This window comes from Mobula birostris, chromosome 19 (genome assembly GCF_030028105.1).
Source record: "Mobula birostris isolate sMobBir1 chromosome 19, sMobBir1.hap1, whole genome shotgun sequence".
Classification (NCBI taxonomy): Eukaryota; Metazoa; Chordata; class Chondrichthyes; order Myliobatiformes; family Myliobatidae; genus Mobula; species Mobula birostris.
In genome coordinates, this window is record NC_092388.1 from 40,054,178 (window position 1) to 40,074,252 (window position 20,075).

The window sequence follows — 20,075 nt, forward strand, 5'->3', positions numbered from 1 at the left end:
TTTCAGTGGAAAATAATCTCCATGAGCATCTGTAAAATAACAGTTGCATATATCCTTAAAATTCAAAATTAAAAATATTTTATTTGCATGGGTATCTTATATTCTCAATAAGTTCTATAAATCCACATTTATAAGTGGAATTGAAGGGCCACAAAGATTGGGACAATATAGAACATAATAAGCTTACATTGATAAAGGATGAAACAAATTTTCAAATTTTTTTCAATATCTTAGGAAGTTTGAAGATTTATTTATGATCTGTTGTCACTGTTCTACCATAAGATGTGTGGTAATCTCAGCACTGCAAACTCTCGCAGCCTACAATGTGAAAATAATGAGATCAGCAGTTTCTTCAGTGAGCTTGAGGGACAAAATTCTCTGATATTCTTTGCAATTATTTCACAGGATCTTTTCATCTGAGTGCACAGAGAAGGCCTTGATTAACACAGACCATTTCCATTAAAAGATATAGGTATAAAAATCCATAATCAAAATATCTTAACAGCAGAAGGCATGCATGATATAACTTCCTTTTATTGTCCCTAATTATGCTGGAAACTAACCTTCATCTCAGTTTAGTATATAGAACTCTACGTCAAACAGTAGCTGAACATAAAATATGATTAAAAATTTGCAAAGGATCTGATACATCCACTGCAATAATCTCTAAAGTAATAGCAACTGGTACATTTTAGTGCAAAAATACTGCACTCTATAAAAGAGAAGAGGGGAACTGGCATGGAATAAAAGTTTAATCATAGTTGATGAACTGCCAAACATCTCTATCCTGCAGCAGTAAGTACTTTTATGAAGTTTCCCTTCAGGCACATTATTGAAGCAGCCAGTACTTGACTTGCAAGTGCTCATTTCAATCAAATTAACCCAACACCATTTTTTGTTTCTATAGAAAGCAAACAAAAACACAGTATTAAGGATAATACATATGTTTAATCTAAATGATGTTGTAAATAAATAAGCGCTTTCTATACATTATTGCTGTGTTTACACTTAGTTATGAGAAATGAGCAGCAACTTTGATGGCAAACTTCAGTCAGTAAACATTGAATCAGAGATTATTCTCAACATTTATTTTAATACTAGATGTAGTTGATGGAAGAAAAGTGAATTCTTTTTGCATTGTGACAAAAAATTTATGCAAAAGTCAATGTCCAGGAAACAATGGGAAGGTACTGAAAATAAATGAGGAAAATTATGGCCCAAATTCTGCAGTTAGTAAAGAAGTAATGTAATGACCTCTGTATATATCTAATGACCTCAAAGGCATGGAAGTACTCTCAACAAACATCTGTTTCTATCAGACACAAAGTCAAACTGAATTCTCAGAAACACCTAACCAGGTAGAAAAGAACCTATTTTAAGCTAATATTTTAAACATTCAGCAGTGTGCAAAATAAAGATTAAAATATACACTTATGTTAAAGTAAAAGCTAAAATATAATAAATTAAATATTCAAAACTAATTTAACCAAAGTTCACCATATCTTGATATTTTTTTCCCTGAGGAAATTACAATCCACATCCATAAAATGTGTTTCGTGTTTTGGCGAAAAAACTCGGTGAGTAGTAAATATTGTTTAGAATGCTATTAAACACTCATTTAGGTATCATGCAAATAAGTGTAATATTTAATAATATAAGAATGTTAGTGATAGAAGCTGGAGTCAGATATTAAGCCTGTATCTTCATTCTATAAAGTCATGGCTGATTGTCGACCTCATCCCCGTTTACATAAGCCTTAGTATTCTTACTGAAACTGGTTTATAAGAATCTGGATTTCTTAGCAATTCAATCTATTTCCTTTGGATTCCATTTGTCAAAGCTGCTCAAAGCTCCAGCCTGTGAAGAAATGCTGAATTATGGATATCTGTTTCAGGATTCCCATGTTCAGTTACACATGTGTGGAAACCCACCGTATTAATTTCAAGGTATAACTGAAACAAGCACCAATAGTTTTCCAATTATTATGGCTGCAAAATCAGGCCCTAGATTAATCTTTGTGAGGAAGTTGGATTGAAATACCACGGTGAGATCTCCATAATGAATAAAAAGTGTACCCTTTTACTTTTTATGAAATGTAATCAATCTTGCTGCATTTCAATGAACAAAATATTACTTAAAAACAAAACCCAACTTCATTATTGCCTCAATATTTATTGTTAAAAATAATACTGACATTCAAATCTGTGTGATATATATATATGAAAATTGCTTTAAGATATTAATCAATTGATAGAATATGGTCCTTCCATTTTATGCTGATGTCGGATAATTGGAAAGGATTACTTTCCCATGATAAATTTTACTTGTCTTACCGGGGAATTTAAAGTGCTATTTAAATGCAAATTATTGCTGAAATCCTACATAGAAAAAGAGTAATGTTGCAGGAACACATGGCATTTGGATGGCATTGGATGCCAATTTTGGATCATTCTGTGTGTTATGAGATGTGGTAAACAAAGCCACTCTCCGAGCAGGATTAAGAGTAACACACAGACCAGAACAGGGCAGTTCTGTAGGACTTTCCCCTTAAGTTCGTTAGAGAACCAGGTGAGTTTTTATGGTAACTTGATCATTTCATGATCACTATTTCTGGTAATTTGAACTCATGCATTTGAATTACCATTCCAGTAATAACATTAATGTATAGATGGATACTGTGATCCTGCATACCAGCTCGATGTAATCCATAAGACCAAAAGATACAGGAGCAGAATTAGGCCACTTGGTCCGTCGAGTCTTCCCTGCCATTTCATTATGGCTGATCCATTTTCCCTCTCAGCCCCAATCCCTTGCCTTCAGAAATCCAATAGGTTGCTGCAACTCATCCCCAAACTGTCCAATGCACTGATTTTAGCAAGAACTTGTATATGGTTAGTACCTTTTAATGGAGGAAATTATCCCAAAGCAAGATAACTAATCTCCCTCATTCAGTTTGAAGGAATGGAAAGCTTTCTGCAGATCGTGTACACTGAGCCATTTTTACATTATAACAACTAAACGTTTAATAGAGACAAGTAGGCTTACGGTACAATTCCTGATCAGTGCTGGATTTGTGGAGCAATACCTAGATAATTACAGTTTTGTCAATCTGGAGTGAAGTCCAGCTATTCTATTCTGACTGCAGTTTTGTTATCATGTGCTGGAAATCCATGCTCATGATTAAACTAGATCAGTTAAGATTGTAAAAATTTAACACTGTTTCAGACTGACAGACATAAACCTTGATGTATGGATTTTAGGACAAGATATTATTAGTAGAGCACTGATCTTCTGTCTCAAGGCTAAGAGCTGGAACTGAATATTTTTTAACCTGACTGGATTGCATTGTATTTTCACTAGTGGCTTTATTCTTAGAAGTTAGGTCCAAACCTCTGGAATTACCTTCCTATTTTTTTCTGCCCCACTCTCTTTTTTTAAGATACTTTTTAAGCATTGGTCATGCTGCTCTAACATGTGGTTCAACATCAAATTCTGTCTGATAATATTTCTGTGATTGCTTTCAATTTAAGGCAAGTTCTTGTTATTCTGACTGCATCTCCCTTAAACAAAACCAAGCTTAAAAATGCTGAACATTTCAATGATTCCTGTGTGTTCCAAGACTGAACTTTCACATGCAATATTATCTTAAGCAATATTTATAATAAAATTCTCTGATAAATTTAAAAAATAAACAATGGAGTGACATATCTGACTTTAGGACCACAATCTTTAAACCAAGCACTTTTAAAATATGCACAATGATTTCTTCTGTTTAAAAAAATTACAAGTATGCATTTTGTGTGATCTTTTGACTCAACGAATTGATCAAACAACTGGGCATATTTTTCTGCAAGCCTGCCTGTATGTTATGCAGATTATCACAAGACCAAGGAGGAGAAGGTAAGGGCTCTTGTTTGATGACTGTGTGAATCAGATCATGACTTTTGAACTGCAGTGGCACTTTATATTCATCCTGTCCTGGGCCCTTATCCTGGATAGTATGGCGAGGAAAGTTTTGTGCTTGCAAACAGTCTGTGGGTTGATCACTGTGAGAGCAACAGGGATGCGTGGCTCTTTGTGGATTGAAGTGAACCATGTCCATTCCTTGCTTTGAAGGCCTACTGTGGTTGCAAGCACTGCCCACCATCCACAAGCAACTGCCTTTAGCCGTGCTGGCTCCACACAATGGACTTGGCAAGAGGGTCTTCAGTTTCTCACAGGGTGACAACTGCTCTAGTGTGTTGGGATCACTCTTCAATTGCTGCTGTCCTGGAAGGTTCACCAACATCTTTTTTCCCATTTCACTGTCAACCCAGAGATGACTTGGAGATTCCATAGTCCCTCCTAGTCCATTGTGCAGTTCCATGTTGTACTCACTTTTGACCTGCACTCCATGGAACAAATCTGCACTATTACAGTACTCCATGGGAAAATCCCTTGACTTTTGAATAATGGGACTGCACATTGGTGTAACATCTTCCGATTTGCAGCTTTCAGCTTGGTAGCTCTCCAGGTTAGTAGAGTGCAGGCCGAACAGCTGTCTCTGCTGCACCTTCTCTCCAACAGCCCGGAAGTTCTGGACTAGGTTTTGAAAGCTTGAGGCCTGTGATTTATCCCTGAGCTGAGGCTCAGAAAGCAGTCTACTTCTGCCACAGAAGCCTTTAGCCAGTCGCCCAGGATCATTGTTTGTTCTTCCCATGGGTTTCAGAGGCTGCAGATTTGATAGGCCTCTGCTGTATTCTGATACCCATAAGTCATCTGCAATTGAAACCTTTGCACATTTTGGAAATGATGTGCAAAAATTAAGGGGTTCGTTCTGGCTAACACCACCATCACTTTTAACAGGCTCATATTTCTCTTCTCTCCCTTCTTTCATTGGTGCCTGGTCATATAGTGGCTTTAATTGCAAAGATATATCATTGCAGTTGCTGTACACAAACCCATTGGTGCTGCCTGATTGGTCAATGCTTGATTGGTTCCTTAGATGCTCTTCCTTGGATCTCTCTGTGTCCCTGCGGGAAATCAGAATCATAAGTATAGTATGCACGCAATGTGCTGCTGTGCTACAAACAAGTTTTCAAGTACAGTTCCCAGATGTTTTAAATATTTGATTTTAAAACCAGCGTTCACCAACATTGGCCAAGGTAGCCACAACTATTAACCAATTTCATTAATGTCAGTTTTAGACTTGCTTGTTCGAGTATCTTAGAAGTGATACATTTCTGGGCTAGAAGTTGTTCGGTTTACTGTTCCACACCTTGTCAATGCATGAACACACAAGTCAATAAATAAGTTAGTAGCACCTCATTAACGTTGAATTACATGAATATTTAAACCTGCTAAATCCCTCTAGGTAGTGTAGTGTTACAAAACTGATGACAACATCTTTAGTAGAATAAATATGTCCCAGGGTGATCGCAGAGGCATTATGAAAAGGAAAACTGCTGCTGATCTACACAAGGAAAGCACATGGCTAGAAGATTGACCTTAACGGTAGGGTTTAAGAAGCATAAGCCTTCAGGGGTACAGCAGAGAAATCGCCCCTTTGGCCCACCTGTATGGTGTGTGAGGAGAAGCCGTTGGTGGTGATTCACTGACTTTGACTAGATAGGTTAGAAGGTAGTCCTATCAAGGTGTAAATTGGTGCTGACATAGCAAATGGTGTGGTCAAACATGTCAAAGGACTCAGACTGATTGACAATCACAATTACAATCAATATTTTCCTTGAATAGAACTGTTTCTCTCGTGTTGGGATGACATTCATTTAAATGGAGGGATTAAAAAGTGGAGATCCAGGTGAAATACAGATGGATTTGAGAAGCTACATGTACAACTAATTGCAGATTAGGTTACATATACTTTATACTTTATTGTCGCCAAACAATTGATACTAGAATGTACAATCATCATAGCGATATTTGATTCTGCGCTTCACACTCCCTGGATTACAAATATTAAATATTAAAAATATTAAAAATAGTAAATATTAAAAATTTAAATTATAAATCATAAATAGAAAAATGGAAAGTAAGGTAGTGCAAAAAAACCAAGAGGCAGGTCCGGACAGTTGGAGGGTATGGCCCAGATCCAGGTCAGGATCCGTTCAGCAGTCTTATCATAGTTGGAAAGAAGCTGTTCCCAAATCTGGCCGTACGAGTCTTCAAGCTCCTGAGCCTTCTCCCGGAGGGAAGAGGGATGAAAAGTGTGTTGGCTGGGTGGGTCGTGTCCTTGATTATCCTGGCAGCACTGCTCTGACAGCGTGCGGTGTAAAGTGAGTCCAAGGATGGAAGATTGGTTTGTGTGATGTGCTGTGCCGTGTTCACGATCTTCTGCAGCTTCTTTTGGTCTTGGACAGGACAACTTTCAGACCAGGTTGTGATGCACCCTAGAAGAATGCTTTCTACGGTGCATCTATAAAAATTAGTGAGGGTTTTAGGGGACAGGCCAAATTTCTTTAGTTTTCTCAAGAAGTAAAGGCGCTGGTGGGCCTTCTTGGCAGTGAACTCTGCTTGGTTGGACCAAGTCAGGTCATTTCTGATACATCCAGAAACAACTGGGCAAAACCATAGATTGCCCAAGAATTAAAAATAAATCCTTTGACCACGTGATCAAGAGAATAAATAATCAGATATGAAGAACATCTGTGCCCTTTTTACCTTCTTTGGATGTTTTTCTTGCTTGTTCAAACACCATATAGAGTTAAAGAGGTATTATGACTTAGGAACAATTCCAAAAGAAACACTATTAATAAGTTGCTAGCTTACTTGAATTCCTCTTGAGGCACTGTGGCATATTCTGCAGACTTGTTCCTATAGGGCAGATGGCCATTAGCTTGGAACCAAACCCATTGACCTTCTTTAGTGAGCACTCTGAAGACCGTGAGGCCATTTTCTCCAGTGTTCATCACTGTGGGAACATGAACATTTTGAAACAAACACAATCTCTGTCATTCTGTTCCGCATTCTTGTACATAACAACTTGGAAAATGTTTGTTTGGTAGAGGGTGAAGCAGAAATTTACCTTGACAATGACAACTGATACAGCATTTTTAAAATAGTGCATTATTCAAGGTGCTTTGCTGAAGGGATCATCATAGAAATATTTCAAAAGTGCTTGAGGAACTAATGTCCAAGAGCTCGGTCAAAGAGGCAGGTTCTAGGGCATGCCTTTTAGAGGAAGGGATTCATGGAGGTTTAGGGGCAAACTTACTTCGGATTTGATTCTCTGCACGGCACAGCACATCCGTAAAGTGGAAATAATGGCAGCCAGATCTTGTTCGGTGCTCTGTGTCTGACCATCCTGCAATTGCTTTGCCCCTGGTCACATCACAAATGGATACAAGTTACTTTGGAGCTATGCATTTCTCTGCTTAGACTGCATTTGACTGTGTGTTCAGTTCTGAGCACTGCTCTTCAATAGCTGAAGTGGTGCTTGAAATACTTTCTTTTTTACTTTAACAGATTATAGCCAAATGAAAACGCCATTGAAAATAGTCTGTACTTCAAAAATCAGTTTTGTTTTCTTGGGTGAAGAGGGTGAGTTGGGGTCCTGAATCTCTGTAATCACGGATACAGATCTTTCAAGATGAGCACTAACACTTAATAAAACACTGTCTCCAAGGGACATGAAGTTCAAGATCTTTAGTTCCTGACGAATAGTAGTCAATTCCTCCACCTCTTGACACTCCATGAGATTCAGACATCCCAATTTCATATCAGGCATTTCATACTCCCTTGTGTACAGGTTCCGTAGCCCCTAGCTTTGTGGAAGGTACTCTGTAAAGTCAAGCTCACAAATGAACAATGAACATCGGCTAAAAGTTCACTGGATGTAGTGTGAATGCTGCAAAACATTAAACTCTTTCAGACTTAAACAACTTCCATTTATACAGCACCCTTAAGTCAATTCTAAAAAAATCAGTCATAAACATGAAGTAGATGTCTTTGTGATATGTTCAGAAGTCTATCAGGGTCATTTAATATACCTGGTGCTCCCAGTGAGGCCTCCTCTACATCATTAAGATGCATCGTAGATTGGGAGACCACTTCGTCATGCACTTTCGCTCTGTCTGCCACAACAAGTAGGATTTCCTGGTGACCACCCATTTTAATTCTACTTCCCATTCCCATTCCCATTCCAACATGTCAGTCCACGGCCTCCTCTACTGTCACAATAAGGTAACTCTCAACTTGGAGGAGCAACACCACATATCCTGTCTGGACATTGATTTCTCTAACACACTAACTTATCCACCCTCCCCCTTATCTCTTTTTCAATTTATCCCTGCTTGTCTGCTCTTCTGCACATCACCTCCCTCTGGTGCCCCTCCTCCTTCCCTTTCTCAATGGTCCACACTCCTCTCCTATCAGATACCTACTTATTCAGCCCTTTACCGTTTTCACATCTTCTCCCAGCTTCTCACTTTATTCCCCTGACCCACCCTCCCACTTTTCCCCTCACCTGGATTCACCTATCACCCATGAGTTTGTACACCTCCCCCCCCACCCCCCACCTTAGTACTGTGGGTTGTTCCCTCTTCCCTTCCAGTCCTGAAGAAGAGACTTGGTCCGAAACATTGACTCTTTATTCCTCTCCATCGATGCTGCCTGACCTGCTGGGATTCTCTGGCATTTTCTGTGTTGCTATAAAATTAACGTGCTTACTCTACGGGTGAAAGAAGCATTCTGGTGAAAGCCAGATGAAAGAAGAATAACTAGTCAAAAGAAGGAGACATTATGAGAGATGAGCATAAGTTTTGTGAAACATGTTTTCAGAGAGCATCTTAAAGCAGCAAAGAGCTGTCTCTGAAACTAGGGTTTAGGGCCCCTAGCAACTGCAGTACAATGAAAATCACTGATGTGTCAGAAGCAAGGACATTCCTTTACAGATATTGCTGGCCTGCTCAGTATTTCCTCTTTTCATTTTAGATTCCCAACTGCTTTGGTTTGGCATGAGTAAGGTTTAGCAGGAAATGACAAGAAACAAGGGCAAAATCCAGGTGGCACCGTTTTACTTAAGCTTTTGCTGCCTATAAGGAAAGTGTACAAAATATCTCTGAGCAGAGTAATTGTTGCCTTGCGTAGTATTTCATTTTTGCTGTAACGCATGTTTTACATTTGTAGAGTTCTGGTTGTCAACAGCAGATGGTGATGTTGATCTTTGTACATTTGCTTGTGAAAAATGTTCCTTTAAAATAGTTTGACATGACAAGGAAGTAGGGAACTTGGAATTAGGAACAATGGGCTGAAGAATAGCATATTAGGCTTGAAACACTGACCTTGGCATCATCTGTGAACAGACAAGGTCATGTTATGTGTTTGGATCCTCTGCCAAAAGAAAATGCTGACTTTGCTTTTACCTGTCACAATTTTAACAAGAAAAATTTCTCCTGTGATTCTTTAGCCCACAGGACAATAAATCATATTTGAGCAGGAAAAGCCAGGAAGATGCAGGGATTCTTTAGAAAGCAGCCACTAAGTTGTTCAACAGGCAGCAAATACTTAGATACGTACCCTTATTCAGTATCATATTGTCTGCCCTTCCCACTCCCCACAACCTAGGCACACAGCTTGCCGTAACCTGTGAGATGAGCCTGAACAGGCCATGAATCAGTCCCAGTAATTCTCATGGTGATAAGTGAGCGTGAGGAAGAAGAAGTGTGAAGATAGTCATGGGTAGGGATTCAAGAAAAAAATGAGGTGAAGGTGGTATCTTAATTGGTCAGGGGGCCAGCTGGTGTTGCCCAACCTTTACCAAATCCTTGAAAAACAACCTTCAATATTAACTACCATGTTAATATTGAGCCGGGTGATGGTAGGGGAGAGGGTTGGGGTGGGATGTTAGGAGGAGAAGGAGTGGAGAAAATGTTATTCCAGTAGCAGCAACTCTTCACAGACTAGAAATTGGACCAATTTGTCTGTGTTTTTATCTGTACGTTGTGTGCATAAGTGCCCTTTTGTTCTCAGTAGTTCCCACCAGCAATCACTTCCAGGTCAATTAGCTCACCTTGGGAAATTGGCCCAGGTGCTGCCTTGCACGATTCCCTCTGAGGAGCAAACATTGTTCTGTAGCTGTCATGAAGCTTCAGGGCATAGTATTGTACAGCAGCCATTCTGCGCTTTGTAAGCTGAATTAGTGCTGAAGAATACTACCTACAGCTTTTTTAAAAATTAATTACCCTAAAAGGAACAAAATGATGGAGACGTGCAAAGAGACTAGATGGAAGGGTTCCTAGTTAATTCACGGACTCCCTTTTCAGTGCTGACATGGAGCAGGATCATTGTGTCCATGTGATAATTGCAACAGTTCCATACAATGCATCTCTAGTGCAGTTTGCTGCAATGCCCGTCAGACTGGCCGGTAAACTCTAAGAGAATGCGGAGCCACTCATTGCACAAGACTGGATCACTGCATGCTTCCTATTTCCACCTGTCTGTGCTTTCACCTCTCTGGCAATGTTTTTCTTCATGGCTCTGAGGCTGCCATGGAGAGAGGCTCCTTAAAGTCTGACCACCTCCTTGGAGTTCACTGCAGCAGTAATATGATGTTTGTGAGCCTATAAATTAGTTTGCAAATTTTAATGCAATATTGCCCAATCCTTTCAAAACATTCAAGTGGCTGATCACACTATACACACTGAGAGTGACCTCCAATCTCTCAGCAAGTGTTCTGATGCAAGAACTATTATAACTATTGTGTTCGTTATATTTCTGATTGCTCCATCCAAAGAATTTCATTAGCAATATGTTGTGTTTATACTACTGAGTATGTGGTTCTGAGGCTTGGGTCAATAATCCAGATAGCAGTCATTTAAATTCAAACACACTATTCTGAGTATTCAAATTTACTTTAAAAATATCTGAAAATAAGAAAAGCTGAGATCAGCAAAGGTGTCACTGGGCTTCAGCTTCCATCTGAAAAGGGCCTCCAAAGCCCAACGCCTGGGCATCCTGATAAAGGGGACCTTAGAACCTTTTGTAGAATGCCTGTGCTCGAACAGATTCTGAGACAAAACTTTTTGTTGCCTTCAGCTCTTTGCTTCAGATTTTATCAAACTAAACTCAGAGACTCAAATGGTTCTCATATAATGTGAATTAATGTTCTCCAGATCAACACACACGAAATGCTGGAGGAACTCATGAGGTCAGACAGCATCAATGGAGGGAAATGAGGGGTTGACATTTTAGGACAAGAACCTTCAGGACTGGAAAGAAAGTGGGTAGATGACAGAATAATACGGTTGGGGGAGGGGAAGAGCACGAACTGGTTGGAGATACGTGTATCCAGGTGAAGGGGGAAAGTAGGTAGGTGGGGGCAATTGGGAATGATGTCAGAAGCTAGGAGGTGATAGGTGGAAGCTGGAAAGGGCTGAACAACATGGAATCTGATAGGAGGGGACAGTAGACTGTGGAATAAGGGAAAGAGGTGGAAAACAAAAAGGAGGAAATTGTGGGTGATGGGCAGATAGTAAGAGCAGGGGAGAGGAAAGAGAAGAGGTAAAAGGGCCAGATGAATAATGAAAAACAAAAGGGTGGGTGCTAGAAGGAACAGGTTACTGGAAATTAGAGAAACCGGCGTTGATGTTGTCAGGTTGGAAACTACCATGACAAAATATGAGGTGCTGTTCCTCCCTCAACCACACTAAATACCGTACTACAGCTGTGCAAAATTAAGTGCCTGTATTGCAACTAAGTGTTACGCTTGCCTCCACTTCTTCTCCCTCACCACTAGTCAGGGGCCTAAACAATCCTTCCATGAGGGACAGCACTTCCCATATGAATCCAACTGTTGTGTCTGCATATTCTCAGATTACTAGTTTAGTTATCCCCCACCCCTTTATCTTTCCCCTTACTGGTTTTTCACCTGGAACCTACCAGCCTTCTCCTTCCCACCCTCCCCCCACCTTCTTTATAGGGCCTCTGCCCCTTCCCTCTTCAGTCCTGACGGAGGGTTCCGGCCCAAAATGTTGACTGATCATTTCCACAGATGCTGCCCGACCTGCTGAGTTCCTCCAACGTGTTGTGAGTGTTGCTTTGACCCCAGCATCTGCAGAGTATTTTGTGTTTAGTTTAGTTATGTAATCACAACATAACTGTACCCTGGTTAACTCTGCTAATTGCACACCAGATTCACGTGGACCTAAGCCTTTTTGTGGATCTTCTTGTAAAATGTTAAGATAAAACTGAAGTGCTTTTCAGATTAGAATTATTATTTAGTGATACAGCACAGAGTAGATCCTTCTGGCCTTTCGAGACCTGACACCCCAGCGACCCGCGACAACCCTGATTAACCCTAACCCCATCACAATGACCAGTTAACTTACCCAGTCTGTCCTGGGACTGTGGGAGAAAACCCATGTATTCCACAGCGTGGACATGCAATACTGGAATTGAACTCTGAATTCCGACGCCTCAAGCCGTAATAGTGTTGTGCTAACAACTATGCTACTGTGGTGCCCACGGTGTTGTTTTATTTCTTTATTAAACGAGTAGTGGCAGATATCAAGTATATTTACACATGCAGCCGAGTTACCTGTATTGTGTGCGTGTCTGCAAACCAACTATTCCTATTAGACCCATCTAAGTGTTCACAAACATCAAACACAATTTCTGTTCTGAGATACTTACTTTATTAACTAAAATCTACTTCATAGAATTATTGACTTATAATGTACAGAAGCAGGTCATTTAGTTAACCAGGTTTGCACTAGTTCTTTGAAATAGCTACCCAATGAGTCCCACTTCTGTGGATTTCTCGCAAAAGCCTGAAACCTTTCCCTTTTCTTATGTATGTCTAACGCCCTTTTGAAAATTACATGTGAATCTAGTTCCACCGCTCTTTCAGGTAGCCATTTCCACTTGACTGGGACTTTGTTACTTACTTTGCACCGAGTGTCATGGGGCTGAGGTCAAGCCTGTGCTTGGTCTTCAGGAGCAAGCTTTTCAGCTTCATCTCACCGATGGATGGGAGCAACAGAGGCACGGCGATACAAAACAGGCCCAGCTGTGGTGGAAGGGCAGCGCCAGACTTATCTTTCTTCCTCTGGCCCTGGAGGTACTTTAGTCTGCCTTGGAACTGCATCGTCTGTTGTGAGGAGGGGCGGTGGGCAGATGGAGTGGTGAAGGAAGGAAATAATTGAAAAATGTTAATGAACCATGATAAAATGGTGGAACAGACTCGAGGGACCAAATGGCCTAATTTTCCTGCTATAGCTTATGGTCTTATACAAACCATGAAATCTAATAACAAGTAAATTAAGAGGAATCTAGGCATGTATTCTCTTGAAAGAAGAAAATTAAAGATGATTGAAAAGAAATGTTGAAAAAAATTGATTGGTAGATAGAAAAAAGAATCAGAATCAGATTTATTATCACCGTCATATGATGTGAACCATTTATTTTGTGGCAGCAGAACAGTGTAAAGACACAAAATCACTGTAAGTTACAAAAAAGAGGAACGATGAGGTAGTAACACACATAAAAGTTGCTGGTGAACGCAGCAGGCCAGGCAGCAACCTTTATGTGTGTTGCTTGAATTTCTAGCATCTGCAGAATTCCTGTTGTTAACGATGAGGTAGCGTTCATCAGTTAATGGACCATTCAGAAACCTGATGGCAGAGAGGAAAAAGTTGTTCCTAATTCATTGAACTTGTGTCTTCAAGGGTCTGTACCTTCACCCTGATAGCAGTATTTGGAAGAGGGCATGTTGTAGATGGTGAACGTTCAATCTGATGGACAATGCCTTCTTGAGGAACTACCTCTTGGAGATGTCTGTGATGGTGGAGAGCATTGTGCCTGTGAACTGTCGATGAATGAAGAAGCTACCTCTGATAATGGAAGTCAAAGGGTGAGGGCAAAATTGAAAATTATAGTTGGGTTGGTGAGTAATGAGGTGAAGAAGGGCTTCTTCATGCAAAAGTTAGTGGACCTCTTGAACTCTCTTTTCCAGAAAGGTGCTGGGACAACTGTGTTTTTCAAAATTGAGGTCAACAGATTTTATTGAATGAAAACATCAAGGACTGTGGAAGTACAGCAGGAAGGTAAAAATAATATACAGACCATTTATGATATAATCAAACAATAGGTGACCTACAAGGAGGACAGTGGAGAGAGGAAAGTGAAGTTGAGGCTGGAGGAAGAACCAAAGAGAGTGAAGATGGCAAGATGCAAGTGTAAGAGGTGCATAGGAGAGCGAATTATGTTGAAGAAAAACTGGAAAAATTTGCTAGCAAGTATCAAAAGTCCTAAAATAATTAGATAGAAAATCACTGCTCTATCAAACTAGGACATTTCATGAAAGTGGATAGAGGAAGTGTTATATGCTGCCAATTTAATACTATCTCCACAAGAGTTTTCTGCCACCTGGTTATAATGTGGAGCCTCCCCATAAGTTAATTAATGAACCTTGCCTCAAGTAATCCATGTGGTTACCTGAGGCAAAGATCATTAATGTACTTACAGAGAGGCTAATTGGTGGAAAGGAATGGGACATCATCGTGATTAAGAAGGGAGAAGATGAGGCCCATGAGGAGAACATACATGTGTATGTATGAGCTGAACTGAACAGCCTATGTCTGTGCAGTACAGTTTGCTTTAATGTCCAAGCAATATCCTTCACCAACGTTTCATTACCATTGCTGGGCTTCTGAGCTAGCAGTAAAGATTTCAAAGATCAGAAGAATTAGTGTTATTTGTCACACATATGCCAAGGCATACAATGAAATCCTTTGTTTGCATCATATCAAATCAGTGAGAACTATGCTGGGCTGTCCAAAATTGTCACCACGCTTTTGACATAGCTTACCGTCAACTCTCTGCCCTAACTCGTGTGTCTTTGGAATAAAGGAGGAACCTGGAGCACCTGGTGCAAACCCACATAGTCACAGGGAGAACGTACAAGCTCCTTACAAATCCCGATCGTCAGCTGGCTGCTGTAAGACGTTACGCCAACTGCTACCCTGCTGTGTCACCTCAATGGTTATTACTTGTTGATATAAGTTGGAAGTACTCTGCAAAATCTGTTCAGCAGCATGCATATTGTATGATGCACACCTTCCCCAACCATTAATCAGTTAACCTTAAGCAACATCACTATCACAGATAGACCAGAGCTGCAGTGCTAGTGAAAATGTTGCACTCCCAATACTAACTCTGTGGGAGGTGTGGTGGCAGTGGGAAGGAACTGTTTTATAAAAGCTACAAAATCTAATTGCTGTTAAATAAACAAAAGATGATCTGTGGTTTGAAGAATTGCAATTTTGGATTTGCTATATTTTTTCAAGCAATAATTTAATGTAGGGAAAAGGGCTCCTTTGTGCAATTATATTTGGTTTGTGAGGCTTCAGATGGATCTGCGATGAATCTGACACATGCAACTGAAAACTTTCCATCACAGCATCTATTGCAAGCTCTCAATATTAATTTCACCATTTCTATCTGAATTCATTTGTTGGTGGACTTTCCTTCTCTTGCAATTCATCCTCAGCTGTTTACCTACCAGGAATCCTGAAGTGCTGTCCAGTAGGCAACGGACTCGGATGACAAAATAACGGTTTAGGAATGGAGAAAATTCCGGTGGCAGAAGTTTTGGGTCGTAAACTTTGAAAGAACTCAGATACTCTTCACCTAAAATTGGACAAAAGCACTATTACACAACTCGCATAGAAAGCACAAAATCAGGCTCTTTGGCCCATCACATTAATTTTGGCCCTTTTACCTCTTTACATTAATTCTGCTTCCTTATTGAGATTCTGTCCTTCTGTGTCTCGTCTAAATCTGTCTAAATGCCTCCTCAATGTAGTAATTGTATTTGATTCCACCACCTCCTCTGCCAGCATTCAATCATTATCTCAGTAAAAAGCCTATTCCTACAGGTGTGCTTTAAACTGCCTTGCTCTTTCTTACCTTCTTTTGTGTTTTTAATGCTTCTGAAATTTTAAGCAATAAAGCAATAAGCTCAACAACAGGAACTATCAGCTCATTTGCATATTTTAATTTTATGTAGTGCATTGTCAGCCTTTCAGAACATCCCAAAATGTCTTCTGTCAAATGAGTCACAGTCACTTTTGACTAGTGACTGAACAGCAACTATTTTGCATGCAGTGAATGCAATTCATCTTGAGGGAAGGAAGTTAGAGTAACAATTCCCTCCGGTCCATTTCAATTAGACCTGTAGGATCTTTAACATCCAGCTTTATACTCAGGTACAATTCCAATTTAATAATCCATCAGAAGCCTAGAGCCTCCACTAAGCAGTATTCATAAAATGCTATAATGAGGTGTCCGTTTAGATTTAGGTTGCATGTCCTGAAGTGGCGTTTGAACTCAAGATCTCCTGACCTAGATATAAGATCAACTGAGCCAAAATGACCCTTAATATTGTTGAGAATGTGATTGAATTCACTAGAGAGGCACTGAAGCTGGTGAAATAGAAGACTTCAGTCATTATAATAAGCAGGCATCATTCTGGAGACAGTCTTGGTAAAGGCTCACAATCCCAAATGTATATCACATTTTTACACTTTTAAGATCAAAGATACAGTTGGTGATGCAATACAATTTCAATAGTTATAATGACATCATCTCCTTCAATATTCTGGGTTGACAGTGCTTCTTTGAATTATATATCTACAGTGACAGATGCCTCTGAATGTTCAATCACCTTTGTCACAAAATAATTCACAAAAATAGTCTAAAAGCTTCTGGGAACAGAAGTCCCAGACACCCAAAATTAAAGTTGTCAGGACTGTCTGATAAATACACAAAAATTATTAATTGCCTATACCGGTGACCATGTCTGATATGCTAAGTAATAACTTCCATCTGGTCTGCCAGCTTGAACTGTCACAATGGTGCAAATAACTTAGCAATGTTGCCTGGTTTAAAGCAAGCCAATTAACACAACCCCATTGTCTGAACACTTGGCTATTGCATATGGAGTCTCTTAGTCTGTGGAGGAGCTTGTGCTTTTAACTTCAATTTACTACTTGGAATTCACTAAAAACTGAAGGCTAATTGCAAGCTTCCTGAACTTATTTATATTTACAATATGAAATGAAACCTGGTTCTTGTTTGAATTAATATCTGAATACTCTAGAATATCCAAAATGCTCTGTAAGAAATATATTTTTTAAGTCCCAAAGAAGTTGCAGGTTTTTACCTTCATCATCTACCACACCTCATCTCCTCCCGTTCCCAAACACTAATCAAGGTAATCAATACTGCATTTAATCTGCCTGTACTTTGTAGGCAAAGTCTTTGTACCAGCCTTCAAAATTAACAGATTAAAACATAACCCTACCACTGCATGCTAATTTGACTGAGTGAGGTGGCAAAATGAGCAATAGGGAATCAACTGACCGTTGGACATCTTCTTTCCATGCAAAGCCAATGCAAATGAGTATCAGGGAAAATATATGTCACAGTAACTCATCACATTCAGTGGGCCTCCTAATGAAGAACTTCAAGCCTGAGATGACATTGAACTACACTTGATTCCATCCCATTCTTTCTATGGACTCTTAATGTCAGCTGAAATAATCTAGAAATCTATATGCTTGTCAAGATGTGCTATGAAGAATAAACGCATCACGTAGTCATGCAATCACAAACTACTATTTTAATGTGACTATAAAATCCAAGGGATGCCCATTGTACTGGACTGTACACTACGAGAAGGAAATAGTTTGGATATACTCACTATTAGTTCCCTGGCCTGAAGGATCATGCCCAGACATCTGCTGTGGTGGATTCATAGCCCAGTGTAGCTGCCTCTGGAACTCCTGTCGATCATCGACATGGATGAAGTCATACACACTCTGGTGCATCATGTCAGTCTACAGAAACAAAGATAGGCAAGGTACAAGGAACTGACATTAATTAACAGAAAGCAGGTTTTTGGTTAATGGTGGTGTATAGTAGATCAAATTCCTCTTGTGACAGTAAAGATATGACAGGGTGGAGAAGATATACCGGGTACGGTATTCAAAGTAAAGATAAACAATATCAGTATTGTTCCTGGTTTTCTGCGGGAGAACCCTCATTGTTTATTTAGCCAATGAGAGATAAAGGTTTTCTCTAAGCAGAAGAGTCAACAGCTAGGGGAAGACTTGAAGTAAATGGTGGAAGGATTAAATGAGAGATGAAGGAAAAATGGTGACTGGTGGGAGTCTGGAATTCACTACAGGAAAACATTGTAGACACAGCACAGGCAGCCAAAGCAGTGTCTTTGAATATTTTTTAAGGCAGAAGTAGATAGATTCCTGAGTTAAACGGAGGAGTAAAATTGAAATTACAGTTCTGTTTTGTAAATCTAGAAACTAATTGAAAGAAAAACATAGAGCCTAGGATGAATGTGTCTTCTTCATTTTACTTTAGTGAGGCACGCATATACAGTATGTAGTGGTGATGTGATGACGTATGCCATTCATGTACTTTGTACATATAACCCATAAAGAATTATGTAAACAATCAAAAATGCTTAATCAGACAATATTATTCAAATATTACTGAAATATTGACTATATTACAGTTACAGTCAGATCAGCCCTGGTTTTATTGAATTTTGCAGTGGGTTTGGATGCTGTTGGTCTATTTCTGCTCCTAATATATACGTTCAAATGTAAATTGGTGATGGCAGTATTCCTACGTACCTGTTTCCCATTTTGTTCTTGAACATGGATATTGTAGATTAGGGAAGTGTTGCCAAAAAAGTGTTGGCAATGTGCTGCAGCACTTCCTGAAGATAATACACACATGGTTAGCATGCAGTGATGGTAGAGGGAGTGCATATTCTGGTCTGGTTTGGCTCGTTTCAAGGATAATATAACAACAGCACAATGCTTTCCTTACTTCGTGGCTGCTGTAAGCATATGTTAGGATGCGCTGTGTGGTTTTTAATGCACTCTGATGTGCGTTGTTTGGTGCTGATGTATGTGGTATTAAACTTATTAAGGCAAGTGTGGGGGAAGTAAGGCAAATATATTGATAGGACAGTCTCAGTGTTGGATATGACCTTACAATACACAACAGCTGATGCTATGAACAAGATGAATAAACACATCTTTTTGTCAGAATGCTACTAGCCTACTCGTGTTCCTCTTTGCCACACTTTGTGTGCTAACATTACATGGTCTGAATGGTGTGTACTGAATGTTGGAGAATTGGTGTGCAATGTTCACTTCTGAACATCGGCTAATGGTGATATATTGGTGCCCATTATATGGTGTATGGTAGCGGACCGCACGACCCAATTTACATCGGCGGTGTGCAAGTGGAACAGGTCAAAAGCTTTAAGTTCCTTGGGGTCAATATCACATATGACCTGACTTGGTCCAACCAAGCAGAGTTCAATGCCAAGAAGGCCCACCAGCGCCTTTACTTCCTGAGAAAACTAAAGAAATTTGGACTGTCCCCTAAAATCCTCACTAAGTTTTATAGATGCACTGTAGAAAGCATTCTTCTAGGGTGCATCACAACCTGGTATGGAAGTTGTCCTGTCCAAGACCGAAAGAAGCTGCAGAAGATCGTGAACACGGCGCAGCACATCAGACAAACCAATCTTCCGTCCGTGGACTCACTTTACACCACACGCTGTCGGAGCAGTGCTGCCAGGATAATCAAGGACATGACCCACCCAGCCAACAGACTTTTCGTCCCTCTTCCCTCTGGGAGGAGGTTCAGGAGCTTGAAGACTCGTATGGCCAGATTTGGGAACAGCTTCTTTCCAACTGTGATAAGACTGCTGAATGGATCCTGATCTGGATCTGGGCCGTACCCTCCAAATATCCGGACCTGCCTCTTGGTTTTTTTGCGCTACCTTACTTCCCATTTTTCTATTTTCTATTTATGATTTATAATTTAAATTTTTAATATTTACTAATATTTAACTATTTTAATATCTTTAATATTTAATATTTGTAATCCAGGGAGTGTGAAGCGCAGAATCAAATATCCCTGTGTTGATTGTACGTTCTGGTATCAATTGTTTGGCGACAATAAAGCATAAAGTATAAAGTATTTTAGGGACTGGTGAACTCATATTCTGGTGTGCACTGTCTGGTTTACTCTGGGTGCTG

The 20,075-nt window shown here is 39.8% G+C and overlaps 1 protein-coding gene across 1 annotated transcript in view; it reads right to left on the reverse strand.

The window, feature by feature from the left end:
- Nucleotides 1–3,313: 3,313 nt before the first annotated feature.
- Nucleotides 3,314–20,075, reverse strand: part of LOC140212298 (aryl hydrocarbon receptor-like) — a 191,450-nt gene continuing 174,688 nt past the window's right edge. The window contains exons 8-13 of the mRNA XM_072283002.1: nt 17,671–17,834; nt 15,497–15,608; nt 12,882–13,084; nt 7,211–7,317; nt 6,766–6,907; nt 3,314–5,012 (exon numbers count right to left, since the gene is read on the reverse strand). Coding sequence (XP_072139103.1) covers nt 3,782–5,012; nt 6,766–6,907; nt 7,211–7,317; nt 12,882–13,084; nt 15,497–15,608; nt 17,671–17,834 — 1,959 coding nt within the window. The 3' untranslated portion in view covers nt 3,314–3,781. The remainder of the gene's footprint in view (nt 5,013–6,765; nt 6,908–7,210; nt 7,318–12,881; nt 13,085–15,496; nt 15,609–17,670; nt 17,835–20,075) is intronic.